Source organism: Lygodium microphyllum, chromosome 20 (genome assembly GCF_053477565.2).
Source record: "Lygodium microphyllum isolate KBCC chromosome 20, Lygodium_microphyllum_v1.1.10, whole genome shotgun sequence".
NCBI lineage: Eukaryota > Viridiplantae > Streptophyta > Polypodiopsida > Schizaeales > Lygodiaceae > Lygodium > Lygodium microphyllum.
In genome coordinates this window covers 111,225,608-111,249,171 of record NC_141154.1, presented here as the reverse complement: position 1 = coordinate 111,249,171, position 23,564 = coordinate 111,225,608, and the positions used below count along the sequence as shown (strand labels likewise).

General features: G+C 40.6%; 1 protein-coding gene across 1 annotated transcript in view; it reads left to right on the top strand.

Moving 5' to 3' along the window:
* Positions 1-23,564, top strand: part of OVA1 (methionyl-tRNA synthetase / methionine-tRNA ligase / MetRS (cpMetRS)) — a 114,709-nt gene that overhangs the window by 53,500 nt on the left and 37,645 nt on the right. The window contains exons 6-10 of the mRNA XM_087660848.1: positions 3,319-3,412; positions 3,495-3,593; positions 5,231-5,411; positions 13,095-13,210; positions 13,530-13,685. Of these exons, the coding sequence (XP_087516974.1) occupies positions 3,319-3,412; positions 3,495-3,593; positions 5,231-5,411; positions 13,095-13,210; positions 13,530-13,685 (646 nt within the window). The remainder of the gene's footprint in view (positions 1-3,318; positions 3,413-3,494; positions 3,594-5,230; positions 5,412-13,094; positions 13,211-13,529; positions 13,686-23,564) is intronic.

Sequence of the window (23,564 nt, the reverse complement as noted above, 5' to 3'; positions counted from 1 at the left end):
TGTGGCACCAAAGCACTTACTGCAATGGATCTCAGATAAGCTGAATACCAAGTTTCTCCAATGGAAATCTCAAGTGTGGCCCTTCCATGTATGGATCTAGACGTGATGTAGGCTTCTAGTGGTATTGATGTTGAATTCTTAGTTAGCATCTTGGATGAGGGGACGAAAAAGAATTGAGAGATTTTGATGTTGACACTTTGGTTGAGGACTTTCATGAGCCAATGGAAGGGGATGAGGCGGGAAAATGCTGCAAGCTGATTGTTCATGCTCCGGTTTTGGGTGTTTTGGAAATGCCTTAGTAGAGTGATGTGTTCCTTACTCACAGGTAGATGAGTTTAGTATATGCTTGTGACTACTAACAATCTCATGAATGACTATGTACATGCTAATAAAGGTAAAGTGAACTCTTTACGAGATGATCATGTGGTGGCTGTTTTGGGCACATATATAGTGTTACGGTAGATTGTTGCCTTTCATCAGAGGGAAGCCATCTTTTATTTCATGGAAAGGACTCCCTTCATTACTCATATTAGAGCATGGCTACAATCAATGCTTTTGAGTGGAGATGTGTATTAGAATGATGTTAATGGGCAAGTGCAGGCCCCTCGTGTGGAGGAGATTTATGATGGACCAAAAGGGTTCATTAAGATCCTCTTTTGTACTTCAGATGCTGGTGGATGGAGAATGTAGCGTATCCCTTTGTTTTTGGATGGTTAGTTGGTTCATATGGTCTCATGGAAGCCCATGGATGAATTTCAAGATGTTCTTGGGCTGGCATGCCCAATTTGGGTGGAGGTGGTTAATTTGCGTTCACATCTTTGGCACCTCCTTCCTCTAGTTTTGAGATCTCTTGGTCAGGTTTTGGTAGAGGCTCATTTGGCTTATTGCAATAGAAACAAAGCTTGCATGCTCTGGGATACTGGAAAACCTTGGCTCAATAAAATTCAATTTGAGGCACTTGGGCTGCATGTGTTGGTTTTTGAGCTGAAATGGGTCACTTTTGTAGGACAATGTTTTAAATGTGGCCAATTGGGCCATTTCATTTTTGAATGTGATCGTAGTCTTGAGGTTTTACAGTGTTCTCTGGATCCCGAGGTGTATATGTGGGAGCACATTCCCCAGAAAATGTCTCAATAGCAATGTTTTTTTCACCCCTATGTCTTCTTGGATTTCATGGAAATGGTAATGGAAATAAGGATTCACATCAAGTTGGGATTGAGGGTGAGTCGTGTCTTGCTTGTTACAAATAGGCATTGAAGGATGATTCTTGGGTCATTGTCATTAGATGCCATGCTCGATAGGAATCTCATTCGATTCTTGCACATTTAGCTTCTAATGCTATCACTTAGACTTTTCAATGTAGGGGTAAGGGATTTTACTCTAAACCTCAATTGTCATGCGTGCCTATAGTTGGGATAGTTGATCAAGGTGATTCAGATTCTGCTTTGAGATCGGCTACTTGTGGGAGGTTGTTACCGTCTCAGGATGTGTTTTATACTTGACAAATAAGACTTTCCTCCCCATGCATCGATTATTAGTTTGCAAAGAATGGATCTAGTGGATGTGATCTATATTGAAATGGAGAGATTTCAGGTTGCCATAGCTATGGATGCTGAAGGGAAAGCAATGATTTAGTAGTGCGCTGGCCCCCTTTCTTTTTGTTCATTAGGAGACTTGCTTTATGGAAGGCTAAAGGGATTCCATTGGGTGATAGGCAGTAACGATTATACAATGTTTTGTAGTGATCGGGCTCGTTATAAATCTAGAGCTATGTTGGCTGTTAGACCTTTGTTGCAGCCATCCTTGGTTTGTTATAAGAGGTTCGGGGAAGATTTTTGATTGTGGAGATTATGTATAAGGAGGAGGTTTTGTGGTTGGTGGGAGTGTATGATCCTAATACTGTTGGGGAACATCGCTAGGTTTCAAAAGATTTGTAGTGCCTTTCCACGGCCCGTCAAGGCTTTATTATGGGTGATTTTGATGTTTGCATGTTTGTGGATCAGGCGACTTTACCTCACTTGTTTATGTATGGTCCTAAGCATTAGGCATGGGATGCTCTAGCAACCTTGTCATCTAAACAAGACATGTGGTCTTGGTTGCATCCTTCTCAGTCTAGATTTACATACGATCTCTTCAGTATTTGGATACTTGGGTGAGATTGGATAGGACGTACATTTGCCAAAGTGAGTCCTTTCTTTGAACAATGATTGACATGTGGGTGGAGAGGCATCATGTTTTTTCTGATCGTTATTCCTTGGTTTTGGAAATGACTCATTGGCCGGTTCATGCCTTTAAGGCTTTACTTGCTCGCTTGCCCTTGTGTTTTGATCAGTCTTTTTCGTTGCATGATCAGTTTATGGGGCGAATGCAGCAACTAATTGCTTTGTTTAGCATGCAGGTTCTATCTGCGGGCACTGATGCATGGTCCATTTTTTAGGGATAATGCACGTGCTTTGTCCCAACAATATGGTATTCAGCATGCATCTACTTTTTGAGCTGAATTGCAGCATTTGCAATCTTTGTCGGAACATTCGGTATGTATGCAACAGGCGGGGGATACCTCTGATGACTTGATCAAAGTTAAAAAATGAAAAAGGTGGTAAATGGTGGCATCAACTCTACTAGCTTGATGTGAGTGAAAGCAGCATGTATTCAATAATTGACTGTACTCTTTGATTCTCATGTATGATGGCCACCCATGTCCATCTGTTTGCTAGCATATGTGTGTTGTGACATACTAGAATAGTCAGGTTCCAAGGTTTGCACACTTTCCTGATAAGTTCATGGACCAAGGAAGGTCCTTGAGGGTTGCTAATGGTGTAGGGATTAACTCTTGTGGATTTTTATTGGGCAGCCATACTCTTATGACAAACTCTAATAGAGTGACCATTGGGCATGTCTTTATGTCATTATTTTCTTCAGCACTTTTGACTGCGTTTGCTAGCTAAGTACGGATGTAGTTGTAATGAGATCATGCTAGAGGCAGTCACATAAATTTGAACTTTAATGGCAAAACCAGTCTGAGGTGCCACTGTCCATTCTGTTATCCTCATATTCTCTTTGTTGAACAGTTTCCCCTTATTCCTCTCGTTTTCAACATGTGCTTTCTCCTGTCCTTTAATACAGAAGATAATGTATTTTTCTGCGATTATCAAGATAACCTGTGTCTGACGAGAGTATTGTTGTTATCCTTAGTTGTTTTTTCCCTTAATATATCCAAGGTAATGTTTGGAGGCATATTTTATATATCCAGTTTGTACATTCATATAATTTTATCTATTCAGTCCTTAAACTCATATAATTGTTTTTGGCATCTAGTTACATCTCTGCATTATTGCCTGAGGAGTTGGAACCCACTCTGACAAATGCCATCACTGCTGGTTGGCCCGCCTCTGTTCACATAATCGGAAAGGTATAGTCTTTCTTAGCGGTCATACTTTTGATCATGTGATATTTGTACAAATTTCAAGGCTTACGAGTACAATGCCTTACAGGATATTCTCAGGTTTCATGCTGTTTATTGGCCAGGCATGCTCATGTCAGCAGGCTTACCATTGCCAAGAATGGTTTATGGGCACGGTTTTTTAACAAAGGCAAGTGGTCGATTAAAACTTTGCTATCTATGGTATGCTGATCTTCTAAAGGTTTTCCCACAGTATCTATGATTATTGAGTGTGGATGTGAACGATGTGTCTTGTGTTTTGAAAAGTAATGGTGCTTGCTGTACAGCTGGGGTAGGTTTTAAGCATTCTATTGACACCCCTTGGCTTCCTGAACAGCACAACTGTGCTAGCTGGTTTGCAATTTCCTTTGGCCTGGATTTGATGGTTCAAGGGACTTGCTAGACCAGGGTGGCATGGCATTATAGACCATGAATTAGCACATCTCAGTGGGGGGTGATTTGGGCACCATCGATCCAAACTAGGAGAGTCATGCCAAGCTTGTCCTTAGCAGCCAAACCTGGAGGCTTCCTGCAGAAGGGCCTTGAGGAGTATCGCACTGCCTTGGTGGAGTTTGGAGGTCCTTTTTTGTGCTAGATCTTACCATGGGTCCTCTCACTGTCCCTTGCTCCATTTTCTCTTGCAGCTTCAAGACTGTGGCAGTGTCTCCGCTGGGTGCTGATGTAAGATCCCTAACGTGTTAGAACATGTCACTGAATTCTGTGCCAACATCACACTGGGTGCCCTTGAACTGAAAACACCATCATTGGCAGAAAGGACATCTTTTTGGAGACTGGAAGGACCAAATTTCGCCTGATATGAATTATACTGAACTAGAATGAATGCAGTTTCTTGCCAAGAAATGTCAGCTCATGTGGGTCTAACTGATCTACATCACCATGCCTCCATAGGATGCCTTCTGTCCTTGTATAGAAAATTTTGTAGTCCTCCAAAAGCCTCTTTGTTGGTCCTCGTCCTTCGGATTTGCTTTGATATGAAGGGCAGATCTGAGTTGTAAGTTAAAAACTGCTAAGGATTGGGCGTTTCGAGCATTACACACAAACATACCAAGCTTTGTGTACAGTTTTCTGTACAGGCAGATCCCTATGCTCAGCCTCTTGCTGAGTATAGCTCTCTCTTCATGCACCTATGGTGTTGTCTACCTTGCTTGCCACACAAATGCCATTAATGAGAGCCTTGATTAAAATGCCCAACCAGATAGTCAGCTAGGCTGACTTATTTGCCAACTAGAAGGCATACCATGTGGGAGCTTTCCTTTGTGCCTCCTATGTATGTGCCTGTTGCATGTTAGCTGCATTGACTTTGTTTCCTCTCATTATTTTGGCCACCTGACTCTGACAGCCTTGTCATATGCACCTTACACCATCATGCCATCTTGCTCGTGGCCTTGTCTTGGTTAACGGCCCTTTGTTCTTGGCTGCCAATAACATAAATAAGCCATGGTGTTATGGCCCAACTCTCTGTTGGCCTGTTGGCCTTGTCCCATGTTCAAACATTTCCAATCTACACTTTCGTTCATCAGCTATGCATTGTGCACCTGTTACATTGTGTGAGATGCTGCAAACGTGTTATGTATTAGGTTATGAATCACTTGTTTCAGGAGTATGACAGCCCTGTGTACTCTGATCATGCTATAAATGCCAATGCTTCTACTTGGAAAAGATTGTTTGTTTGTTGGGGTTGATACTTAATAAATTGATAGTCTTTTCATCGTTTTCACTGTTAATTTGGGTTGATTTCATGACATGTTCTTCTTATTACTAGTGCAGGATGGGTTGAAAATGGGTAAATCATTGGGGAATACAATTGAACCAAAGGAACTTGTGGCAACAGTCGGTAGTGATGCAGTGCGCTATTACTTCTTAAAAGAAATAGAGTTTGGAAAGGATGGGGACTATTCAGAGGAACGGTTTGTCAGCATTGTGAATGCTCATCTTGCCAATACAATTGGTAAGAATATGTGATCTGCTATGGAGGCTATGAATGCTTGACTTTGTTGTAGAATGCATGTTTGCTTCACTTTAAGAGATTTAAGGGCACTGAAATTGGCGGTCAGGACTCACGTGTTATGCCACCTGCCAAGTGGTAGATCTGTAACCAGACAATCTCAAGGCCACCTTTATGTTAACAGGTTGAAAGTAGTTCTAGTGGATGCTTTTTGGTTCCTTGTACTTATGTAAATATATCGCTGAATGGAGAATTAGACATTGCTTTGTACCAGAGACACTGCAGTCTGCCTAATATCAAATGCCTTTCATTTTTTTTGATTCGTAGATCCTACCCCATCAGTGGTGATTATGCTGTTAAGCAAGTTAATTTGATTTCAGTGGACCTAAAGTTCTTGTTCTTTCTTCCCCCAAGAAGGCACAATTCCATTTGTGAAATCTCTGACAAAAACTAGTAATAAGCTTCAGTTTTCCATGTGGGAAAAACTGGACTGAAATCTAGCCTGCTTATAGAACCGAGTTCTCTTCACAAAGGTAGCCATTTTTCATGAAGAGTAAAGAGATACGTCTAACGTGAGCTACAGCTAATAGAATTAATCTCCCTAAAAGGTTTTCTTCTTGCAAACTCAACTTGTTATTTTGGAGGTGACATGTGTCACATGACCATGGCATGTGGCAGTTGACTGCCACTTCTGGAAATCGAAGACTATTTTTGGCCAGCTTGGGCTGATTTCTGCCTATAAAACAGTTATTTTGTCATCACTTTTCACACACCACGTTTTGTTAAGCTCCTCTTAACATTCTTTGTCAAGTGGTGCTCCTCTCCAGAGATCCTTCTGCCGTTGATGCTGTTTTAGTCTCCATTCATGCTATACATATCTGTCACAGCAATTTCCTCAACACTGAAAATCTGGTCAATTTTCTTCATCTGTTAATAGTGCATGGATTTTGAGGAGCCGTCTTCTATTCAACAGTCAAAACTTAACAGCAGACTCTCTCCCTTTGTTTTGCTTGAATCTTTATATATGTACAGAATGCATTTCTGCCTCTTTATGTATTGGTTCATGCATTTCCTTTAGTAATACTAATGCACAAAGTTGTATACATTGACTCGTGCTCGGCTGATAGAGGAGACCCTCTCTGACTTGCATGGTTGAGATACTAAGGAGGGTTGGTAGGGGTAAGCGACTTAGTGCTAAACTAGACAAGATCAAACTTTGACACAACCACTCCGAGGTTTTCTTCTAGCAAACCTGAAAGACCCCAAGGATAACAACAATGGTCTCCTCAATGGCAATGTTCTCTTTTAGTCTCACATTGCCTCTAAGGCCTAGCCCATGGTAGAACGTCAATAGGTAATCCTTCTTCACTCTAAGATCTCTCAATAGGATGACAAGTCTTATCACAACGGCAACATGAAGCCTCAGTCATGAACTCTTGAACTTACCTCAAGTAAATGGTATCCAACCTCTCTAGCCAAGGAAATCTCTTTATTTCTCTTTCTTGGGTGATGCACCAATGAGATCCCATTAATGGCATCTAAGCATCTAAGTAAATTATATAGTTGCATTCGTACTACGTACGGACTAGTTCGTTCTGTACGGTTCGTACCGTACCATTTCGTACCAAAAAACAGGCTATTTTTGGCCTCTGAAGACTAGACCATACAATATCTTCCAACTCCTAAGCCTTATGTTTATTATCATAATTCCAAATCTCTCTCTCACACACACACACTCTCTCTCTCCCAACTTCCAAGATGAGTATGCAATCCCCCCCCCCCCCCCCCCCTTTCCAAACTGACTGCCAAGCCTCTCTCTCTTGTCCCCCATACACTCACACACACAAAAGAATGAAGAGCGTGTTTGTCCATCCACCCTAAACTTTGCTTTGTTCTTTGATGTATTACATATACACTCCCATCTGTCTTTTAGTAGCGCATTATGCATATTGTGCGTGAGGTTTTTCCTTGTTATCCTCATGTATTCATCCTATCACTGAAGTGACATTGCTATTTTAGCTCTCAACATGTGTCCTATTATCTATAATCCAAAATAATTATTTTTTTTTTTGTTTTTTCTTTTTCGTACTAATATTGTACCGTACCTTATAAAATCATAAGGTACCAATTAGTACGGTATTTTATCATACCGTACGTTTCGTACGTGACAACCTTGGTAAATTAATAAGACAACTCGAGCGTGATATCCCTTATGAAGCAACACAGTATCCAAGCACCATGATGCAATTCTTGTATGTTATGAACCCCTCACTAAGTTTCTTTAGGTGCCTCACATGCCATCTTTGGGGAAACTTATATCAATTTACAAGGACGCTGACATGCATCCAGCGTAATATCACAACATAGCAGCCCTCAAGACACCAAAGAATGACCACATTCAACCCTTCTTTATAAAAAGACAAAGTAGGGAACAATTATGAGCCCAACGGCTTGAATTCTACGACACACTAAGTATCAAAAGCTCTTAAGCATCAATCTTCTTTGAACAACTATAAACTCATGTTAAAAACCATACTTTCTCTCTCTCTCTCTCTCTCTCTCTCTTGGAGCAGCACTGAGTTTGCAAATGTGGCAACCATAAAAGAACCTCTTACAACCTAACACATTTCTTTCAAAGTCAACAATGCATAAGCCTTTCTAACATTGCCTTGCAGTGCAAAACATCAATCACACCTTCACAAACAACTATGAATGTTTTAAACCAAATCATCACATTACCTCAACCATACTTCTATCACAAACACATTCATGTATGCACTCAAGCTTCTCGACAACTCTCTAGTACAATGTAGAGGATTTGCAGTCGTTCTACAACACAATCAACAAGGATTCTTCTCTCACCACATCAAGGACGAGGTTACTCTTTCCACCAAATTCCAAGAGGGAGAGGGGAAGGGGTATATCCAGAAGTTACGTCCCAACTATCTTTGCCAAAACTTAGACTTTGAAGAAAATAGCCTTGCAAATGTGAAAGGAATACACAATGCCAAAACACCTGAAATTTTGAGGTACAATGACTCCAAGAAGGGTATTTAATGTTTTATTGACCATCTTGCCTGAGAGCTGTTAGTTGCATGAAGGTTAAGCAAGAGAGAACATATTTTACACAATGTCCTAGAACACTAGCGCAAGACAAAGAACACCTCCACTTAATCTTGTGTGAAAGGAATACATAATGCCAAAACACCTGAAACCATGAGGTACAATTGACTCCAAGAAGTGTATTTAATATGCTATTGTTCATCTTGCCTGAGAGCTGTTAGTTGCTTGAAGGTTAAGCAATAGAATTGCAATAATCACAAGATACTTGATCCAGCTTACATCTCCTGGTAGCTCATAATTTCACGCTTTCTTGCAGCTTCTTGTAGCACTTCCCTGATTAATCTTCTGGCAAATACCCAAACATGGATAGTTGTAAACGATTTTACAAGCCTCTTGATTGCTTAAATATTCCCACAGGGCATCTATTGCTGCTTTATAGTTGTTCTACTGAAGTCAAGGTCATCTGCTGCCTCAGGCTGAATGCTACTGATCATGAGTTGTCCATTGCTACTACAAGCCTGTAAATCCGGAATTACACCAGCAGCCTGAAAATGCCTCTGCCACCTTCCTTTCACAGCAGCTCGTCAATGATCTCCATATGAGCTTGTTGCTGGGGTGCTTTTACAGTCTCCATGTTTCTCAAGCCTCTCCTCTTTTCGCAGATCTCCCTGCTGATGACACAACATTCAAGCAATCTGGTAGATCCTCTAACCCTTCCTGGGCTTCAACATATCTCCTCTCCCTACACAAACTGCTTCCCCCTCCATCTGCACACTTGTAGACCGTTCTTCCAATAGGGAAGATCCCGATGCAATGGAAGTTGACAGGTGCTAGCTAGTCAAGCTCATTGGTGGGATGGACGATGTTGGTCTACCAAAGTGCAAACTACCCTTTTTTCAAGTTCATCCAAGCCCAGACTCAAGAGCTGTTCTAGTACTCAGTTGAGAGGCATTCTCCTGCCAATGATCCAGGAGAATCTTGAATTGACCCCCCCTTTTTAATCACGATCCCGTTCAGAATGCCGCCCTGAGAACAGCTTTGGTTCTCACAATCTACCTTACCTCCTCCATGTGTTGGCAGGCTTCTTTCCTTCTAGGCCTTTTGGATAGGGTGTTTTAGGTTCTGTTCACACACCAAATATGGACAAGCACTCTTGCACAACCAAGCACAAACACACATGCACACATATATAGAAGACTTACCATTATGCATTGCTTTTCTCCACACCCATGAACACAAACCTCACTCTATCGTGCACTCACTCCAACATCCAACACAATCACACCAAAACAAAAACCCCGTACTTCCAACAAAACGAATATCCATGTATATATTTTCTATGCTCAACACACATGTATAGTAGGCCCAATAAAGCACACAAAAGTAAAAATAGTACTCTAGATATCTAAACACAAAATTACGTAGGGCCATATCTACATAGGTATCACCTAACATAAAGTAAAAAAAAGAAACTCTCTTATAAATCTTGCCTCTCATGATAGAATTAAGGACTTGCACTCAACCCATGATCCTTGCATTACTCTTTGAATGGATAAGAGATCCATCACCTCAGCCTAGGCTGATTGGACGTGACCCTTGTGCACCTATAAAATAATGCGGATGCTCTTGATGTTGTATGACGTGCTCATGCGCATCAACTCCTTGAATATCACACAAAAAATTTTTACTCTTGGAACCCCACCTCTCAATGGAACAGATCTAACTTCGCTCCACCCCTACTAACAAATCCTCTAGAAGAAAGTTGTGGATTCTCCAAAAAAACTCTAGCTTAAAGTTGTAGCCCTTCATGACCCTCGACTTTTCTAACCTCTTACTTTGTCTCCCTTGAATTTCGAATCAGTGTTAGACTTTCCCAATGTGTCGTGCCAAAAGATATGTGCTCAATGAAAGTGTAAACTCTTATGCATGTGTATGAAATTTGGCTGTATATAGCCACAACGAGTCTCATGCCGTGTAGTGTATAATGAGAGTGCATTAGATGCCTCATCTCTCCATGGCATGGATGTGCTTGAGAAGATGTGGTATAGGAAGCCCCAGTGTTGCATACAGAAACTCAGTGCTGCGTAGTGTCAATGACCCTTGTAGTCTTGATACTTTTATACAATTTAATATAATTATTCTTTATGGAGAGAGAGAGAGAGAGAGAGAGAGAGAGAGAGAGAGAGAGTAATGTCATGAGGACATGTATTTTTGAAATCTCATTTAACATGTGGATTAACTTTTAATCACATGATTAAGTAAATATTGCATATGTGAGATGCAACTGGGATTAGAGTAAATTTACGAGCTCGGGACCTGAGAAAATAACGGGATATCAAAGGCAAAAGTTGCTATAAGTTATGTCGCATAAGTACTTGGTGGTATTTGGTGCGAGTTGTTGGCCTAGGTCATTCATTTGGCAATAAATGTCAGTTGGTGACACTAGAGAAGTAGCGTTTAATGGTATCTAATGCCAATCTGATGGTCAAAGATGGTGCACAGACACTCCGGAATGGAAGATGCTTAGTCAATTTAATTGTTGGTGAGTCAGATTATTTGTTTGGGCATGGAAATAATTATTAGATTAATTTTCAGTATTTAAAGACTGAGAATTTATATTTAATTATGGATAATGTTAAAAAAAACCATTTGGAAAGATTGCTACTTGCCAAAAATGCCCATGCAAGATTGAAAAACGTCTTTAAAGGCTAGAGAGACATTTTTAATGTATTCAGCCTGCAAGAGAGAGGGAGGAGAGGGTGCTGGTTTGATATGCAACCATTGGAGGACCTTTTGAGGCAGCTAAGGGCAAGAGAAGACCAATCAAGAGCAGGTGACAGCATCTACAGGCTGTTGAGATCGGGCAATAATAGTCAATGATTGATTTTCTTCAGTTCTTTGCATCTACAGTGGTAGGGCAATAGCTGCATTTGACTGATTTTTAGTCATTCTTTGGGACAAAACTTTGAATTTTCTCTCTCATCTCCCAACCTTTTCATAGCCTTGCTCCAAAGATCTCATCATTTAAACCCTTGGAGGCTGAGAAATTGCAAATTTCTTTGTTGTAAACCCTAATTTATAGTAGAAATTAGGGTTTAGCAGCAGCCTCGGTAAGCATGCCAGAAATTGAAAGCTCCAAGACTTGGATTTTTCAGGGTTGAAGGTGATTTTCAGCTAAATTAGATGGAGGACTTGCCAGCCATTGAATTTGGGGCATTTCCATCGTCCATGAAGTGGGTGAAGGCCAATTAAGTTTCCGGATCAAGGGGCAAATCAGATTGAAGACTTGTTGGTCACTTTTGGACAGTAAGGGGAGTTTGGATTATGAAGGGAATCAGGAGAATCCCTTTGTAAATCAACTTTTTCTTCAATAAAGCTAAAGAAATACGTAAAAGGGCGCCAATTTTGGGGTCAATCAGATGTGCATTGTCCAAGATCAGTAGGTAAATTTGTATTTTCAGATTTGTATTTATTGTTTGTTGCTGTAATTGAGTTGTAATTAGGGATTTACCACCCTTCCACGGAAGGAAGGTTGGTTACATATTAATGACATTTTTGGTTTGCTAGATTTTCCAAAGACCAGTCCATTGCGTGAAGTGAAAGAGGCAAGGAAAACCTGGCCGTAAAAGGCATATTGCCTAAGTCCCAAGAATGGATGGGCATTCTTTGACTTGTCATCGAGGTTCACACTCTAGAAATGAAGTGCCAAGCCTGTCTGTCAAGTGGGCAAGAAATGAAAAGATGAACTAGGGTCTCATCACAAGTAGTACAAAATATACGTTTGCCAAGGGATATCTTTCCAGCCCACAGCACATTGCTTGTGGGAAGACCTCCAATGAGAAGCCTCGAGAGAAAAACTTTCCCTTGATATGGAAGCTTTGACTCCCATAAGTGAAGCAAGTGATTGTGCCACTTAGCTCCACTATCACAAATTGACCAAACTTTGCTAGCTTTCTTAGTAATCCATTGCTTATCTTCTATGGCAGATTTCTTCTATGATTTCAGCTGGCCTCATAATTGGAGAGGTGGCTGCTCTATGCATGGATACTATTCACTCACCCTTGTTGTGCCCTCTTGATGATCCCCTTCCTTTGTTCTTGTGAATTGGTACTTGATAGCTTTTTAGAGAGTTTGTGTTTATACAATATTTTGTTCTGATAGCTTTTGGCTTCATATGAGTTGCCATTCTGCTTGGTTGGCTTGAAGGCTGACATAAATTTTGCCAAACATTAATTTACAGTTCTTCACAGAAAAGAAGAAGAGAAAGATATGTCTGCTAAGGTGAAAAACGACCTATGAGACAAACTATCTACAATGATAATGGTCACTAGACATCAAAGTGTGAAGTGCTAAATGATGATCAACCATGTTAGTTGACCTTGCCATGTTGGCGAACAAGATTGTATGTAGTGGTAAACATGCTTGAGATCTACATGAAATCATTGTTGAGTGCTTGCTAATAAAAATGTACAATGAATATCTCCCCAGAGGTGAAGCATCCGCACTGAAATGATAATGTATCCTGTAACCAGGACAATTCATAGGTTCTGTCTGATGAGTCATACAAGAGTAACATTGATTTTTTAATCTGCAGTTGATTAACATCTCTGTCCCGTGTTTCAGGAAACCTTCTCAATCGGACACTTGGCTTGCTGAAGAAAAATTGCAATTCTTGCATCGGGATGGATTCAATTATTGTTCCCAGTGACAACCCTGTCAGGATAGCTGCAGCTGAAGCAGTTAGTTTCCCATTGCTTGCTTGATACATTGTGCTAGGCTAGTCTTTTATACATCAGCACAATTTCAATAACTTCAATCTTTTCTCTGTCTTTTGTGTGGAGTTGTTATTTACACAGTATACAGACTTGCATACTTTCTCTCTACTAATCATGATCAAGTTGCTCATCTAGGATGATGATTTAAAGAGAGAAAAGTAATTTCCTTGTTGTAACTGCTTTTACAACATAATCTCTGTACAGGATTTTGTTGATGAACAGATCCCAAGATATAATTGTGTTTCCCATAAAACAGACTAACACAAATGTTTCTGTGTAACAGGTGAAAACTGCAAAAGATGCATTTTCCTCTCTGCAGTTCTCATCAGCTTGTGAAGCAGTGCTTTCTGTAGCGACTGCTGGCAATGCATACATTGATGAGCGTGCTCCCTGGTTCCGTTTTAAAGAAGGTGGTGCAAGTTCAGATGGTGCAGCTCAGGTTCATTACAACTTGACTCAAAGTCCAGTCACTTTTTTTATCAGCATCTGTATTTTGGTCACACAAGTCTTCCCAGCTTTTGAAGACATTAATATAACTTTCTATGTCTGCCAATTATTCTCCTGGTTTAGAAAGGTGGTTTAAAGCTCCCACAAGAGCAACATACATGTGTATGCTATTGTGCTCATCAGGTGCACACAAATATCTAGTGTGGTGTCTTGGCTGCTGCAAGAGTCAAACACTCATCTTAGCATGTTCGAAGCTGGATAGTCTTAGATGATATTGAATGGTCTCAGCTGGATGATAGTAGTGTGAAAGTGGATGTAAGTGACGTTTCGGTGATAACAACTAATTATTATGGGGATATCTCTTGAATATTTTATTCATCTGGTAGTAAAGTCTGTCCAGTTTCTTTTGCCTTAGACTATATATTTACTGACCTATTAACTTAGCATACCGGAGCTGGGGATAATTTGACAAGGTAATGCATATGTGCACATGTCTGCATGTGTGCACTGCTCTATTGTCTGCTTTATGATGGTTTCTCATACCTCACCTCATTGGCCATAGTAGAAATGATGGTCTTTTTGGTAAAATATCACCTCTCTTCTTAATATTGAAACCTCCCAATATGCCCTCCTTAGTTTTCTGTTCTTGGGTCAATTTTAGGCGGTTTGACTTTTGAGATCTAGTGCTAGAAGCTCTGTTCTTGTAGACCATTGTAAGGCACCTGCATATGACCATGCTTTTGAACCATTGGGCTGTTCTGGCTTAGACATAAAGCTGGATGGTGTGGACAAAGACTTCCAAAGTTTTTTTGCATCTTAAAGTCTAAAGAGTCCATGGATACATCTTTTCAAGGTCTGTGTGCATCCCACTGAGTTTGGTGGTCAGGACTATCTGTGCATCCCGCTGAATTTGTAGTCCAACTGTTTTGCCCAATAATAAGAACGTTGTCCTTAAAATGAATGAATAGAAGAGAAATTCGCTGTAGGAGTCCCGTGTAGGAACTCCAAATGGATGGCTGAGATGAAGACGCTCAGTGCTAATGAATGAAGAATATATAGATACAGTGCTCAATGCAGTAAACACACTGTGCAAAGTGGATACAGAACCTCAAACTCCCGTGTTCCTAAAGGCCGGGGTAGAGACTGTGAGTTGGGGAGTGTGTCGTACTTTGTATGGATCCTGAAACTCAGGAAGCAGCCTCTGGATGTGATCAGCAGCTGCAAACATAGATTTGGAGAGCTGGAAACTGAAAACACAGCATTATGCTGCCCTTGGAGAGGCTGGCGGGTGCTGCAGAATGCTGCTAATGCAGTTGTCAAAAGGGCTGGATGCAGGAAACGTAAGCAGGGAGAGGCATTCAAACAGTAGATGATGGTGGGGAGATGAGGCTGGAAACTGTGGCTGATCAGCAAACACAAGTTTGGGGGGCTGCAAAATGTTGCTAGGAGCTGATGAGAGCTGGTCACCACCATGCCCACCCCAGAGAGGCCAAGACATCAGAAGAAAAGTGCTTGTTGGTGGTTGCTTAGTGGCCTAGAAGGATGTACACAGGCAATGGAATCACTTTGAACCTCTCTCTCTCTCTCTCTCTCATGATGAGTAGTTATATTATATCAAATCATAGGAGTCCAAAAGTTAGATCGCAGGAAAGATATAAAAGTCACAGTAAAGAAGTAGAAGAGATTGCTATATGCCAAGGAGCTAACTTCTTATTCAGCCGACCTTTCATCATGGTCATTTTCCACCAACTCTTAGGAATTGGCTTTGGTGACCAGCCAATGATGATCCTTAATCATGAGATGATACACTTGGTTAGTAGAAGCCTTTAACTTCTCTCTCTCTTTTTTTTTTCCTTTTTCCGCCACTTCGTAGGACTTAAACCTGCAACCCCTCTATCATGGGATGATACTCTATCAACATAGCTATGGGCGTGTTCCAATTTCTCTCCTCTCTCTCTCTCTCTATCTCTCTCGTTCATTTGTTTGTTTTGATCCCGTTAAGTATGTGTGTTCCAAGGGAAAATAAATGGGATGGTTAGATCTAACACATTGTAATGAAATGCCCTAACATAGAAACTCAAATACAATCTAATAATATAACACAGTTAGGGATAGGGTAACTCAGAGACAATGAACACATAGAATATGAATGAATCTAAATACAATGCTCAATGTAGCAAACACACTATGCAATAAATTAATGTTGACCTTTGAACTCTCGTATCTTGAGGATTGTTGTAGTGAGTATGAGCTAGAGAGTGTCGTACTTTGTCAAATCTCGAAACACAACAAGGCAACCTTTGAAGGTGTTTGGCAGGAGAAAATGCAACAAAGTAGAGCCTGATCAGTGTGTCCGATGGGTAGCGAGGAGAGAGAACTGCAAATGCAGATCTAAATGATGATGTGGCACCTTGGTGGAGTGCACAAGCTGCAAACACAGAATTTGGGGAGAGTTTGAAGCAGGGTGACAAGTGATTTGATGAAGACGGTAGTGGCTGAGTTAAAATGCAGCTAGAAAACTTATCACTAGCAGTAGATGACTTCTCTAGGTAGTGCATGCAGCAATAGATGGGCCGCTAGCAGCAAACATGACCTGTTGGGAGCTGGTAGACTGCAAATGTGGACAACAGACTAGGAGAGAAGGTTGCAAAATAGGTGCCAGATGGTAGATGATGATCATGGATAGCTTGGGCTGAGATATTCTCTATGAATGGGTTGTGGACAGTGAAGCTTTAGCACTTGCAAACTGCAAAAACGAGATTGGGCTGAATGGAGGGAAGCTTATCTATTTACAGAAAGTTTGGGGCCTCCCAAATTAGGGTTTTGCATGTGGGACACAAGAACTCTCAAGGATCATGTTTCTTTTAATAAAGTTTGGTAAAATTCATTAATTAAACATGTTTTGGGGTTGTTTTAAATAAGCTAATGCAATTTTAGCTGAACACCCCTTCTCAAGCCCAAAACTGGTACCGAGAGGGATTGCAAACAAGCACAAGCCCATTTTTGTTCTTTTACCCCAAGGCATCTCACCCTAAAGAAGCCATGGTATTGAAGTTCGAACAAAGGGTACACATCAACTTTCCAGTGACAATTAGCTTTCATTCTATTGAGTATCCATTTCCCAAAGGGAGAATGATAAGGGATTGTAGCCCCAAGACCTTCACAAAACAAATAAGCTATCCCTACCACTATTAGGTGTCAATGACAAGGAATAGTGGGATGAGCGAGGGAGATTGCCATGGGAGATGCCATGAATATGGTACATCTAGAGTCGACCACTCAAAAGATTAAAAAAGGATAAATGTGTACAGATGCATATTTACAAGAACAGAATGCCGATACATTGGAGTTATATAAAATGCAATGTAACTTGTCATGCTCATGCAAAATGCTATGTAATAGTACCACTTAGACAATGAACTCGAGGAGGCATTGTTTACTTGCTCAAATGCCTTTTTACAATCGTGGTTATCTTGATGATGTAGATGATGATGCAAAGTACAATATAAAGACATAATCTCTGAATCAATGTGTGACCAATATCCTATCACCATCAAGAGAAGAAAAGCTACCCCTCTTGAAGTGGAAGGGAAAGCTGAAGGGAGTCACTCTCTCCCTGTCAATTTGAAGAAGTAGGGGAGGGTGTAACCAAGCCAATCTTGGGTAGTAGGTACTGCAGAACTTTCCGATTGATTGTCTTGGTCAATATATTTGCAAAATTGTCACATGATGGCACAAATTCTAGGTGAATAGTGCCTAGCTCAACTGCTCTTTGGTAAAGTGGAAACGTACTCCAATGTGTGTTGTCTGTGGGGTGATGATGATGGGCTTACTACCTAATGCAATCGCAGTTTGGTTGTTGTAGTAGATAATAGTCGGAGCAATACAAAGAAACAGAAGTGCCGCTTGCAAGCTTCTTAGATAGATGGCCTTGGTGGTGCTATTGTAAGGAGACCTATACTCATATCGTCTCTTTGGCTTACGACTTGACTAAGAGATGGGAGTTGTGTCCAAGGTAAAGAGATAGCCATCTGCTATGGGGACGTCGGGTGTCAATATCTCTTGCCGAGCTAGAATTAGTGTAACTTGGCAAGCATAAATCATGACCAAAAGTCAATCCATAAGACTAGGTATATTGAAGGTATCTTAAAACACGTAAATAAGTAGTCCAATGGGACATTCTAGGTTAAATGAAATACTGACTAAGCAAGCTAATTGAGCACGCTAAATCTAGCCTAGTGTGAATCAACTAAATAAGCTTCTCTAGTATAGGCCTATAGGTATACTCATCGAAGGGTTGATTGAGAGTATCCTTAGGTAAGTGGATAATGGGGTTGAGTGGCATGAGTGACACAAAAATGCAACTCTCAAATTGAACAATCTCCATCTCCCCAAGATAAGACAATTGACCAAGATTTTTCATCTCAAAGGTACTTCTAAGCTGGGCCTTAATTTATGCTGTGGTAGGAAAATTTAAACTAGTGAGAAGTAAATCATCTATGTATAGGAGGATCTAGTTGATCCCCTTTGAAGTGATATAGACATATAAGTTCGAATCATAAGAAATAGAATGGTATTCATGAGTCCTAAGAAACTCATCTGTCTTTTGGAACTAAGATTGTGGTATTTACTCCAGCCTAGAAAGAGCTTTTTGTAAATGAAAGACCTTGTCTTTTTGGTCTATAAAGGAAATTTGGGTGATTGCTCTACATGAACTTCTTTCTCTAGATAATTATTCAAAAAGGCACTCTTGATGTCCATTTGGTAGGTCGGTCAATTGTGGTGAGCATCTAGCGTGACTAAAAGACAGAATGATGTCAACCACATAGTATGAGTAAAGGTCTCTTCATAGTCAATACCTTGCTTTTGTTGAAATCCTTGCACAATGCGCACTTGTCTAAAGTCCCATAAGCTTTTAGCTTGGCCAATGTGAATATAGATGAGGGTGATATCATGATAGATCACCTTACTCACATACAGGATTTGCGTGAGGAGCTACTCAATGTGGACGAAATCATTCAGGATGCTGAATTGCTAAACATCATAGCGAACTCTCTTCTAGAGTCCTATCTTGGTTTCCATACCTCTTTGATGTTGTCTTTGAGGGGGGGGGGGGGGGGATTGTAGCCCCTAATATTTGTGGAGTTGGAAGGCCTCTTATTGCAAAAGAAACAAAATCAAAAGAATGTTGCATTGTGTTCAGGAGATGTGGCTATGCTTTCCAAGTTCAAAGGGAAAGAAAAAATCAAGCAAAATGTAAAAAATCAACTAAAGGGTGATGTTGGACAGCCATAAAATAAGGCTGTCCAAGACATAGAAAAGTCTAAAAAGAAAGAAAAATGCCATTATTGTAAGATGCTAGGTCACTCTATTGATGAATGCCGTAAGAGATTAGCCAAAGAGAAGAAAAAGGGCTTCGGTTTAGCTGTTTAGGAGACGTCCGCTAGCAAATCTACTGATGGTGATGCTTCAGCCAACTTTGTGGAGGAGGACTATGCATTTTTGACTCGTAGTTATGATTCTTCAATGGCTGGTTCAGCATTTAATGCTATTGAAACGCAGCAAACATGTTATTTTGACAGTGGAGCTTCAAAGCACATCACTTTTTAGAAGTGTTTGTTTCCCTTTCTGCATTCAGTCCCTGTTGGGAAGTGTGTTACATGTGCTAACGGCAGCAGCTATGATGTTTGTGGCATTGGGACAGTCACTAGTACTATTACTATTGCAGATGGTTTTGACTTTATATTTCTAGATGTCTTGTTTGTGCTTGGCATTACAAAGAACTTGTTGTGTATCTTTGCTTTTAATAAGCATGGTTCCCAGGTCATCTTTGAGGATGACAAATGCATTGTCAGAGACAGGGAGATGGATTATGCACTTAGCCTGTTTGGGACCGTGTATAAGGGTTTGTTTTTGTTGGATACCTATGATGTAGAGTCTCATGATGCTTTGGCAATCACTACTTTATTGCCCACTATACAAAATGTGGAGCTATGGCATGCCTTCTATGGATATATGAGTTTTAGGAGTTTGATGACCCTTTAGAGGTGTCATATGGTAGATGCATTGCCTCCAGTGGGGACTCCACCTCCTCATGCATGTGAGGGATGTATTTTGGGCAAGATGCATAGATTTTGCTTCAAAAAGGATGGTGTGGTGCATGCTGTCCGAAAATTGCAGCTTATTCACTCCGATGTTTGTGGTCCCATGAGGACATGTGCAGTTGGAGGTCATCTTTACTTTGTTACATTTATTGATGACTACTCTCGGTATACATGGGTGTATGGGCTGAAAGCAAAATCTGATGTGTTTATGCATTTTAAACATCTTGTTGCAAAGCTTGAGGCTGAAACTGACTTGAAAGTGGAGACACTTCGCATGGATAGAGGGGGAAAGGTACATGTCTTATGCTTTTGAGACATATTTGCTTGATCATGGCATTATATATGAAGCCACTATTAGAATGACTTCTCAGTAGAATGGTGTTGTTGAAAGGAAGAATTACACTCTTATGGTGATGATTCATTATATGCTCAAAAGCAAGGGGTTGCCTCATAAATTTTGATTAGAAGGTCATTGGTATGCAAATCATGTGTTGAATCGTGCACCCAGTAAGGCACTGAAGATGATCACCCCGCTTGACGTTGGCATGGCAAGAAACCCAAGGTTGACTACTTTCTGGTGTTTGGTTGCATAGCTTATGCACATGTTTTAAAAGAGCTTCGTGGGAAGCTTGATGACAAGGCTGTAAAATGCATATTTATTGGCTATAGTTCGGAAAGCAAGGGTTATCGCCTATATGACCCATGCACAAAGAAAGTGTTTGTCAATAGGGATGCCACATTTGCTGAAAATGTTGCATTTTCACATGACCAGTTTCAAATGCCAGCCACCCATGGCATTGGTGATGTCTTTGAGGGTCTCTTGTCACTTTCTTTGGAGTCCATGCCTGTTGTAAATGGCCGGACAAACATAATACAAGAAGTTGTTTGCTGCACCATATGTGTGTGAACAATAGGGTATTGATGATGGTTTGCCATATGTAGTGGAAGATGCAGTACAACATGAAAGGGCTGCTGTATGCAGCAAAAACAGTCCCAAGATGACTGTTGTAAACTCTCTAGGAGAGTAAAATGGATGCTCCTTTAGCTCAATGCACTAGAAGGGCTGCTAGACATGCAACACATAATGTAGGGGGAGCCCATTTGGCTGATTTTACGGAAGTAGATGATTGTGATGAGCATGTATTTATGAGCTCACTATTGGATGATGACGAGCCTATTTCCTTGGATAAAGCTCATCAAGATGTACATTGGATACATGCCATGTAGGATGAGTTAGACTCTATTTCCACTAACTCTAGATGGGATCTTGTGGATATACCACTTTGCAAGAAGGCCATTGACACAAAATGAGTTTTTAAACTCAAATGCAAGGCTAATGGTACCATTGACAGGTACAAAGCACGGTTGGTAGTAAAAGGTTATGCATAGAAGAAGGGCATAGATCATGAAGAGACTTATGCTCCTACATTCCATATGAGTATTGTGAGATGTATAATTTTTATGGCTGCAAATTATGGTTGGAAGGTACATTAGTTGGACATTAAGACAATATTCTTGAATGGGGATTTGCACGAGGATGTTTATGTGTCACAACTTCCATGGTTTGCAGTTAAGGGGAAAGAGCACATGGTATGCAAGCTAAACAAAGCTCTTTATGGTCTCAAATAGGCTCCTTGTGCACGGTACTTTAAAATTGATGCATATTTAGCGAGCAAAGGGTTCAAAAATAGTCCCATTGCTTCTACTCTATACATTAAGAATGAAGGGGGGGACTTGTGGATTATCATTCCTTATGTAGATGACATGTTGCTTACTAGACCTTCAGAAGCAAAAATTATAGATTTCAAGGATGAATTGAAACATGCATTTTCTATATTAGATATGGGCTGTCTACACTATTATTTGGGGATTCAGTTCACCCAAAATCAGCATGGTATCATCATGTCACAGTCACAATATGTGGATAAATTGTCACATAGATTTAACATGCAAGATTGCAAACCTATGTGCACTCCTATTGAGTCAGGCTTAAAGTTGTCTATGCATGATGGTGAAGAGATGTCTAACGTTGCAATTTATAGGCAGGTCTTATTTATCTTTGCAACACACGCCTTGACATTCAATATGTAGTATCTTAGGTGAGTAGGTCCGTGTATAGTCCATGGAGTATACATTGGCAAGCTGTTAAGTGGATCTTCAGATACTTGCAAGGTACTCAGTCACATGCATTATTATTTCCTAGGAAGGAGACTTGCAATTACAGGCTTAGAGTGATTCATGTTGGGCTTATTGTGATTTAGATTGGGCAGTCTACTAGTGGATACTATTTCTTTTTGGGCCATTCATGCATTTCATGGCTAAGCAAGAAACTGCCTATAGTGGCTACCTCGTTTTGTGAAGCTGAGTATAGGGTAGCCTTCACAGCAATAGTGGAATGTGTATGGTTGTATAGATTGTTGATTGATCTACATGTACCATTGGAGGTTGCCTTCACAGCAATAGTGGAATGCGTATGGTTGTATAGATTGTTGATTGATCTAAATGTACCATTGGAGGGTCCTACACCTACTCTTTTTGATAGTCAGAGTGCTATTGAAGTGGCACAAAATCTTGTGTTTCATGCTCATACGAAACATATTGAGGTGCATTATCATTATGTCAGAGAGAGAAGCTATGCAAGAGAGAGCAGCTTGATGTATGTTCCTACATAGAAAAATGTTGTAGACATTTTCACCAAGGCAATACCTTGTGAGAAGTCTGAGGCTTTTTGCAAGTCTTTGAACTTGCTACCCTTTGGTGATTGATCATTCTTCTACTTTACCACATTGGCACTACAAGGGGGTGTTAGAATTTGACAATTCTATAGGCAATGCCCAATTTTTTAGTCTTTAGTTCTTTTTCAATTCTTAGTGTAAACACAACTAAAGTTATAAGTTGTGTCACCACTCTTAGAGTTAGAGTTAGATTCAATTAACTCTAGTTAAACCTCTTCCCTTCCATTATCTCCAGGGATAATTTACTCAAATCGCTGGCAAGGCAGCTATTCGCTTCAAATGCCGCCGGCGAGACGCTCTATTTTAGACCTATCTTGTATCTTTCATTCTCATTCTTTCAGTTCAGCAAGTACACTTGACTCTTTTGCTTCAGCACACTCTCATTGTCTCTCTTTTCTGTCCTACATAGTTGGCTGTCATTTTCCAACAAGACGCTCATTGTTAGTAAGCTCTTGTGTGGTGGCTAAAGCTTGGAAGCAATGGAACTTAGAGCCCTTAGCTATTGGCTCAGAAAGAAACTGGGTCTTGTAGTAGAGACCTCTAGGCTATGCCTCATCATGAGGAATCGCTAAATCGGTGTGTGGTCTTTGTATGCAAGACTGCTCAACCTAGCTGGCAAAGTTGTTGAATAGATAGGAGTTGTTTCTGATTTGGACACGTTCGTTTGTGTGGCTCCACTATTCACAATCTAAGCCGGAGATGAAATACTAGGTTGTGAAGAGTGGGCCTCTATAGTCACCTCATTAAGGGATAACTCACATACGTCTCATAAGATTTGACCAAGTTGTATAATTAGACCCATTGAAGCGAGTATTGTCCAAAAAAGCATCCTTGGCCGATGAGGAAGATGCACCATGAGGTGTTGGATAAGATGGGTAAGAAGGATAATGTGGGTGGAAAGGAGGGGGATAAGGAGTAGGAGATGGGTAGGCGGAAATAGGTTGTGGATGTTCTTATACTACTGATAGTGGGAGCATTGAAACATGAATGTTTTCATAATGTGCCGATGGGGGCATTGGAACACGAAAGCCT